General features: G+C 36.8%; 1 protein-coding gene and 1 pseudogene across 1 annotated transcript; one reads left to right on the top strand and one right to left on the bottom strand.

The window, feature by feature from the left end:
* The first annotated feature begins 3,409 nt into the window (after positions 1 to 3,409).
* Positions 3,410 to 4,348, top strand: LOC123794600 (olfactory receptor 6C75-like). Its single transcript, XM_045800760.2, has one exon. The coding sequence runs from the start codon at positions 3,410 to 3,412 to the stop codon at positions 4,346 to 4,348; it is 939 nt and encodes a 312-aa protein (XP_045656716.2).
* Positions 4,349 to 7,209: 2,861 nt separating this feature from the next.
* LOC148107827 (glyceraldehyde-3-phosphate dehydrogenase pseudogene) lies at positions 7,210 to 8,196 on the bottom strand (annotated as a pseudogene).
* Positions 8,197 to 9,431: the final 1,235 nt, after the last annotated feature.

Below are 9,431 nucleotides of genomic sequence, written 5' to 3'. Positions count from 1 at the left end.
TCTGTGTTATTTCATCATATTCTTTGAATAACTTCATGTCTTCCAAAGAAATAGTAAAAATATCTTAAAATCTTTGTTCAGAGAGTCTCTAGCATTTTAACGTCATCAAATAATCCCAAATTCCACTTAATTTAAACTATTTAAATGTCTTATGTAACTCCTTGATTAAGCAGCAACTAAATATAAGTCTCAAATGATGAATGTAAATAGGATATTATACATGTCATTTTAGGTCAATGCAGCGAGAAATGAGATGATGCAGGTGGGCGGGTGGGATAGTGTTTCAGTTGGACATGAAATACAGAATCTGAGATTTCAAAATAATTCTCACATTTTTCTGTTAGTGAAACTCATGCAGAAAGTTGTCTTTATCATCTCTGTATTCTCAGAATCCTAAGCTTGACCCAACACATAATTAGTATCTAAAAAGTAATTCTTGTAAAAATAAAGAAAATAAAGATTTTTTAAGAAGTAATCACTGAATGAGTAAATGGTAATGATTTTCATCATGATCAACTGTACTATGTCATCATTCAGTGGAAAATGTAAAACTTTAAAGACACGCCTGACATCTCTTATGGTGTAGAATGATAGAGACCTCAGCCCCAGTCTAAATCATCACAGTGAATTCTTAGTATAGTCCCTAAGTTTGGAGAAACACCCACTGTTCACAACTTAGTCTGTTGCCCTTGAGAAATGACTCATCTCTATTACGCCATTATTAAGTTTCTTCTCCTTGCGAAGTTACAAATTACTATGAAAGTTTAAAGGAGTCTATATATTTTCTGCTCTGATCTCAGGCCACTCTCACCCAAATATTCTATTCTAAATTGTGTGCTAATTCGGATTATAGTTTAATGCTAGTGCTCTGAGAACACCAATCACCATAGTACCTTTTGTTTATTCATTCACCTAATCCCCTGAGTCCACTGTGAATGGAGCAGATAAAATTATGGCTAGCCTGCACAACATTACTAAGATCACATCATTTTGTCCACCGAGCTTGGAAGACAATAGATTACCCTTTATTTCAACTATAATTTATTTCATTTTAAGTATCGAGATAATAATTTTTTAATGGCAATAGGTAGGATATTCTAAGATCTCAGATCCTTAGAGAAATTTGGGTTGATGGACAGAAATGGGCTAATGTAGACCCTTTTTATAAACACAGTAGAGGGGCTCTTGGATATAGTCCTTATGATCAATATTTTGAATATTTGGTTAGAAATATAAAATGACAGAGGAGAAACAGATTGCAAAGGCTTTTGAAAAATCCCAAAGCACTATGTTTAAATAAATTAAAGAAGCCATTATAAATAGCATTGACTACACCAGGCCTATTCACCATAAAAGTATGTTTTTAACTCTTTCTTCCAGGAATATATTTTTGCTTTTATAGTATAAGTTTATGCTTTATATAAGTATTCTCCATCATGCACAATGCTATATATGAATAAAATTGAGCCACACAGTTTATATGTAATATAAAAACGAAGAGAATTTTAAAACTACTACAATTTAATAGTTTCAAGCAACATTTTTGTTTACTGTAACGTAGATATTTTGTGATTGATAGGACTACATGTGCATGATTTTTGTGTTCTTATCTAGGTATCATTAGGTGTCTTTCAATAATCACTTTAATATAATCAATTTCAGGACACAAAATGTATTCTTTTAGTGCAAGATTCAAAACAATCTAATTGACATATCTTAACACTGAGCAGATAGACTTGATGTCTAATTTTACACAATGTGCATCCATACGCAGGAAAGGTTAGCATCCATCAGATAGAGGCAGAAGCCAAAAGATGCGTTTCTTATGACCACAAGGAGTTGGATACACAGATGATGGAAAGTAAGAATCATTCCCTGCATGTCTTCATTGGAAAAGTGTCCGTTCATATCTTCTGCCCATTTTTTGATTTGTTTATTTGTTTCTCGTGTATTGAGTTTGAGAAGTTCTTTGTAGATCTTGGATACCAGTCCTTTATCTGTAGTGTCATTTGCAAATCATATATATATAAGAATAAAAAATAAAAAAATAAAATGGGATAGACCGGTGATGGGTAGTAAGGAGGGCACGTATTGCATGGTGCACTGGGTGTTATACGCAAGTAATGAATCATGGAACTTTACATCAAAAACTAGGGATGTACTGTATGGTGACTAACATAATATAATAAAAAAAATGTTATTATTAAAAAAAAAAGAAAAGAAAAAAATAAATAAAATAAAATGTCTTACTCTTAAAAAAAAAAAGAATCATTCCCTGCAGCAATTATGCAGGTAAAAGATTTTAGTAACTTTATTAACATGTTATATTAATTGGCTAATCCTCAGAAAATATTATTCCTTTTGAAAGCTCTGAAGCCTCTGAAGGATATAGAAAACAAATGAGACATTTCAGCCTCAGCCAGACTGTCTGGACAGTTAAGTATGTTTCAAATGGTCTTAGATGACAGCACGTTGAAAGCTTTTATGGAAAATAATAACTTTAAACAGGAAAAACAAACAAATCCTGAACAACACGCAGAGTTGTACTAGAACCAAAAATAAAAGAAAAAATAGTAATAATCTTTGCCTCCTAAAACTGAGCTTGAATGTTGAACTACTCCCTTTTATCACCCTTCCAGAAAAGAATAGGCAATGCTCAGAGAAGTGCCTGAGTTACTTTAGAAATAAGTGAGAACACGTAGAGTTTACAAAAATATAATTAGGACTTAAAATAAAAATGCTGCTTTATATATGAGAGATTCATGATAGGTCGAGCAACGTATAAAAATATATGTAAGAAAAACATATTAACAGTCTTAGAAGAGACTATTATAACAGATTAGTGATTAAAATTAGAATGTCTTATGGCATAGCCATTGGAATTAGATCTGTAAACTGTTATCAGGGACACGTTAGAGTGGTCTCTGTAGATGGTAAAAGTTTGAACAGGGAAAGAGAAAGAAATGTTTATCCAAAAGAGAAAAAAATTTAAATACATAGAGAGGAAAGCAACAACTAAAAATACCTTCAAAGAATATTGTGGTACGCTGAGGGTAAGCTCATAGTTTTATTTGAGGAGGTTTCAGTCTCAGAGGTTTTAATCTCCATTTTCTTTCCTTATTTTCAGGAATACATTGAAACACGCAGAAGACAGATTTATACTGAGAAATGTGAAAATACAATTAAGGAAATATAGAGATAATGAACCAGTATATGATATAAAAAATAAACTTTAAAGGTATTTTGTTTCTTTTATTACAAAGTCATTTTTCTCTAAAAGCAAAAGACAGCAATGATTTTTAAAATGTGTTTGTACATGTTTATGTGTGTGTTTCAGTTTCTTTTCTGTCTTATTTTTTCATCTGTTTTTCAGCTAAAACAAAGAATACCCTCATAAAGAAGGGAAATAATGAGAAATCACACAGCAGTAACACAGTTTATTCTTCTTGGGTTGACAGATGACCCACAGTGGCAGGTTGTACTTTCCATATTTCTTCTTGGTGCCTACATGCTCAGTGTGACGGGGAACCTGATCATTATCACCCTCACCCTTACAGATCCCCACCTGAAGACTCCAATGTATTTCTTCCTTCGGAACTTCTCATTCCTAGAAATATCATTCACGTCTGTCGGCATTCCCAGATTCCTTGTCACTATCGTGACGGGAAACAAAACCATTTCCTACAACGATTGTGTGGCTCAGCTATTTTTCTTCATCTTATTGGGGGTGACAGAATTTTACCTTCTGGCCGCCATGTCCTATGACCGCTACGTGGCCATCTGCAACCCTCTCCACTACACCACCATCATGAGCAGCAGAGTCTGCGTCCTTCTTGTCTTTAGCTCCTGGCTCGCAGGATTCCTGGTCATCTTTCCACCAGTAATCCTGCTGCTTCAGTTGGATTTCTGTGCCTCCAATATAATCGATCATTTTATCTGTGACTCTTCTCCAATTCTACAGCTTTCTTGCACAAACACTAGCTTTCTAGAACTCATGGCATTTATTTTAGCAGTGGTAACACTGATGGTCACCTTAACGCTTGTTATGCTCTCCTACACATACGTCATCCGGACGGTTCTGAGAATTCCTTCCACGAGTCAAAGGAAAAAAGCCTTTTCCACCTGTTCCTCCCACATGATAGTGGTCTCCCTCTCTTACGGCAGCTGCATCTTCATGTACATTAAACCTTCCGCAAGAGAAAGGGTGACTTTAAACAAAGGAGTAGCTGTGATCCTTACCTCAGTGGCTCCTCTCTTGAATCCTTTCATATATACACTAAGAAACCAGCAGGTGAAGCAAGCCTTCAAACACATGGTCCGGAGAATGGCCTTTTCTTCAAATAAATGAATGTGATTATGCAAAATATAGTATACATACCCCGGAAAGCAAAGCTGAACGAAAAACCCTCTAGCTTTTACTATATAAATTCTTGAAACACCTCATTTCATTCTTTCAGTTAGACACTTTTATATATCATTAATATCTCTTTTTCTTAGCCTAAAAGCCGGGTCCTATCTATTTTAAGTTATATAGAAAATGGCCAGTCTTCACCTGTGTAACTAAATTTTAGATGTCAGTAATCTTTACTGTTTCCATATCAAAGCAAGGTAGCTTATAAATTTATACAAAAATGCAAATTGCTGTACTATAAGAAGCTGACTTGACACCACATACAAATATAAAATTTATTTTATGTGAAACAAATAAAAATGTGTAGCTTAACCAATACCTCTAAAATTTCTTCTTCTTGTCACCAAGAAAAGAAAATCTTTCACTGAAGATTTCCCTATCCTGCCAATCATATTTAAAAGGAAAACCATGGTCTATAAAGGTAAATTAAGCTATCCCGAGAAAATTCATTTTTATAATCAGATTCTTTCAATTGCTACAAAAGTCATCTTTTCTACTGACATGAAGAAAATGACAAACTTAGAATCTAGAATGCTGTGACACGTAGACTTCAGAGAGTATCTTGGAAATGATGACATGACTTATGCCTCAGCTTTCCTTTATTAGCAAATCTACATACTGCCTTTATCTTTCCAGTGCCCCTTTCACGGCAGGTTCTACCTCCCCCACCCCTTTCCAAGAAAATGACTCTTGCAGGTACAGTGAAAAATGCGTCCAAGCCTGGTTCCTACAGTCACCAAGCCCCTCAGCTGCAATGTATCACTACACAAAATTGTTTGCCTAGAGACAATAGTTATGAGTCTAACCAGATCCTGGGTAAATGGATTGACTTTGGTTTCTTGATTTCCAGCTTGGTCTGATATATACATTAATGTAAAGAGCTCTACCATACATCGTCTCTACTTAGAGACTTTTCTTTTCTGATTGCTCATAGACGAGACTGTCCGTGAGCACTCACCTATTTCTTACCATTTTACATTCATGGAATAAATTACATTTTATCAAGCAGATTTAACACAATAAAACCACAAAGTGAAAGGTAAGTAATTTTTTTATTATAAATTCTTTAATGGAGCAATTTGTAAAGAAATGAAACAATACATGTTTGCTTTTGTAAGACTATTCCAAGTACACAGAAGCGCAAAAGTGAAAATCAGGAATGTGGAAAACAACATGCAAATGCTAACTAAATGAATATATATTATATGTGTGGTATATATGATAGACAGGGACGAAGGAAGGCAGAAGAGAGAAAGGGGATAAGATGGTAAAGAAAGACGATCCTCTTGATTGACAGTAAGTTTTCTGAGGAAGTTGATTCTAACATTCACATTGTCAGTAAGATACGAAAATCCCTATACATCTTTCCAAAACTAATATCAAATGCTTTAATTGAAATATCATTTTTTAAAAGTATTAGGAAATAATGAAGTTTTATTGTAAATGTAATTTTGGTGAGAAATGTGTCAGATATATATTGGAGGTCATGGTTTCAGAGGCTTTCAAAAAGTATGTTCATATTTAATGTTCACACTAATATTTCAAAAATATTTTTCCTTTTTTTAAAGAACTAAGGAGATTATAAAAAATCTTTAAAGATAATATCTTAAGTAATTCACTGATCACATAGTTGAGTGATCTGTTGATTTGCTGCATTTTTAATGAAGGGCAAGTACTCTGAGTTGAGAGTAATATGCAATCTGAATGAGGCAAAATTTTATTATCATTTTATTATCATGTTGCTAGAGTCCACAAATCTAATGGACCATGTTTTTAGTTAACGAACAAATGAATGAATGAATGAATGAATGAGTGAATAAGGGGTTGGAAGGCTGTTGGCTCTAGCAAAAATAAACCATTTTTAGTACCATCTCTTTCGCCAGTTTCCACTTTCTCACAGTGATTCTCACTGCTCTCTGCCTTATTCGTTTTCATTTTCCAGAATATATAGACCCACGACAGTATTTATGTCTTCTGTGGTTTCACTGGCATTCTACTTCTACAGTCTTTAATATTTAACAATAGAATGAAACCAACAATTTACTTACACAAATTACAAAAGGAACCAACATTCCTGTAACTCTACTATTTAATAAAGGAAGAGAAAAAGAAAAAATCATTAAAACATCAGAAATCAATTCTCCAAAGTTCCTAGACATAGACGTAACTAGTTACACACACATACATGGTCTATGTATATATTATATATTTTTTATATTTTATATATCTAGTATTATATATATCTATATATAAATATTTGTATTTATTTTTTAAGATTTATTTATTTGAGAGAGAGCGCACAAGTTGGGGGAGGGGCAGAGGGAGAGGGAGAAGCAGACTCCCTGCTGAGCAGGGAGACCAACGCAGGGTTCGATCCCAGGACCCTGGTACCATCACCTGAGCCGAAAGCAAATGCTTAACCAACAGAGCTACCCAGGTGCCCCATAAATATTTGTATGTAAGTATAGACACATAATATGTATAAATCCATAGACATACATCTGTGTGTGCGTGTGCAGAATCCCAAACATTTTAAAACTTGAATTAATTCTTTTTAAGATTTGAGAGCAGTGTCTGCACATGCACATATATTTTCTGGTTGGGTCCAATATACTTTATTGATAGTACATGACAGGATAGGGCTCCCTGAGTCCCTCCCCTTCTTCAAGGGGTCTGAGATAGAGACTGTAGAGGTCAGGAGATTCTCAGTGTGCTAGGGGATGAGTTGGGGCAAGGACTCTCCATCAGCTGAGGGCCTCTCTCTTTTACTTATGCTGTCAGTGGGGCTTGTGGTCCAGGGGGCTCTTACTCCTTGGAAGCCATATGGGCCATAAGGTCTACTACCTTGTTGGTATAGCCAAATTCATTGTGGTACCAGGAAATGAGCTTAGCAAACTAGTTATTGAGAGCAATGTCAGCCCCAGCATCAAAGGTGGAAGACTGGGTGTCACTGTCAAAGGTACAGGAGACAACCTGGTTCTCAGTGTATCCCAGGATGTCCTTGAGGGTGCCAGTGTTGCCTACTTCACCACTTTCTTGATGTCATCATTTTTGGCAGCTTTCCCCAGGCAGCAGGTCAGATGCATAACTGACCCATTAAGGGTGGGAACATGAAAGGCCATGCTAGTGAACTTCTCATGTGGCTCAGGGATGACCTTGCCCACAGCCTTGACAGTGCCAGTAGAAGCAGTAATGATGGTTTGGGCAGCTCCTCAGCCACCACACCACATCTTCCCAGAAGGGTGATCTATAGTTTCTGGGTGACAGTGATGGCATGGACTGTGGTCATGAGTCCCTCCACGATGCCAAAGTTGTCGTGAATGACCTAACCAGAGGGGCCAAGTAACTGGTAGTGCAGGAGGTATTGCTGACAATCTGGAAGGCATTGTCATACCTCTCATGGTTCACACTCCTCACAAACATGAAGCACCAGGAGAACGAGGGACAGAGATGATGACCCTCTTGGTTCCATCCTTCCAATGACCCCCAGCCTTCTCCATCGTAGTGAAGTGAATTCAGCACCAGTATCTCCCCATTTGATGTTGGTGGGATCATGGTCCTGAAGGTTGGAGATAGGCTTTCCATTGATGACAAGTTTCTCATTCTCAGTCTTGACTGTGCCATTGCATTTGCTATGGGTGGAGTCATACTGGGGCATATAGACCATGTGGTTGAGGTCAGTGAAGGTGTCATTGATTGCAACAATATCCACTTTGCCATAGTTAAAAGCAGCCCTGGTGACCAGGTCTAATCTGGCTAAATTTGTTTACTCCAACCTTCACCATCGTGTCTCTGAGACCTGACTGGCACCACACAGGAAGATGCAGCTGTTTGTCAGGTGAAGAGGAACAGAGAGTGCATGCATGTATTTTTGAGATAAATTAAAGATTTTAGTTCAATGGATCTTTAGCTTCTAAATAAGGAGAGGAACTACTCATCTGTATATACTGTGAATCAGACATTGGCATGACCATAATAACCACATAAATACCCTCCTTCCTCACCCCATGCTGAAGTCTAACATTAAAAATTACCATTCTCAATTTGAGAAATAATTCCTAAAGCTATTTCCAATCATCAACTTGGATTTTTGTGCTATGGGAATGAGTAGTCATTGAAGGCCTTAAGCAGATAGAAGAATGACTCTGGTTGCAATGAATAGAATAGATTGAAGAGATATCAGGGTTTGCAGCAGTTGAACAAACAAAAAAAAATGGCAAGATCCAGAGCTAAGATATTAGTACTGAGAATGTAAATAATAATAATAATAATAATAGGGCATTTTCAAGAAATGTGAAATCTTCTTGAGGTAGGGATGGAGCAAAAAACGCAAGCTTGTGGGGGAAAATAGAGAAAACAATGACATCCAGGCATGTGGCTTAAGAGACACAATTCATTGTGAATTTATTTATTTATTTATTTAATTTATTTATTTACTTATTTTGAGAGAGAGATCATGTGTATGGGAGTGGGGAGAGGCACAGGGAGAGGGAAAGAGAGAATCTTTTTTTTTTTAAGATTTTATTTATTTATTAACAGAGAGAGAGAGACAGCCAGTGAGAGAGGGAACACAGGCAGGGGGAGTGGGAGAGGAAGAAGCAGGCTCATAGCGGAGGAGCCTGACGTGGGGCTCGATCCCATAACGCCGGGATCACGCCCTGAGCCGAAGGCAGACGCTTAACGACTGAGCCACCCAGGCGCCCCTGTTCTTTTTTTTTTTTTTAATAAAGATTTTGTTTATTTATTTATTTATTTATTTGAGAGAGAGAGAGAGTGAGAGAGAGAGAGAGAGCACGAGTGGTGAGGAGGGGCAAAGGGAGAGGGAGAAGCAGGCTTCCCGCTGAGCAGGGAGCCTGATGTGGGGCTCAATCCCAGGATCCCAAGGTCACAACCTGAGCTGAAGGCAGACACTTAACCAATTCAGCCACCCAGGCACCCCACAAGCACTGTTCTAACTACTCTTTCATTTTTCTTTAGGGCGGGAGAGAGGAGAGGGAGAGGGAGAGAGAGAATCTCAAGC

This window comes from Ursus americanus, chromosome 25 (genome assembly GCF_024610735.1).
Source record: "Ursus americanus isolate L20-20 chromosome 25, mUrsAme1.1.p, whole genome shotgun sequence".
NCBI lineage: Eukaryota > Metazoa > Chordata > Mammalia > Carnivora > Ursidae > Ursus > Ursus americanus.
This window is presented reverse-complemented; position numbering and strand designations above follow the sequence as displayed.

What these genes read in the sequence shown, in the direction of transcription:
- LOC123794600 (XM_045800760.2), top strand. Translation starts at nt 3,410, where the DNA reads ATGAGAAATCACACAGCAGTAACACAGTTTATTCTTCTTGGGTTGACA.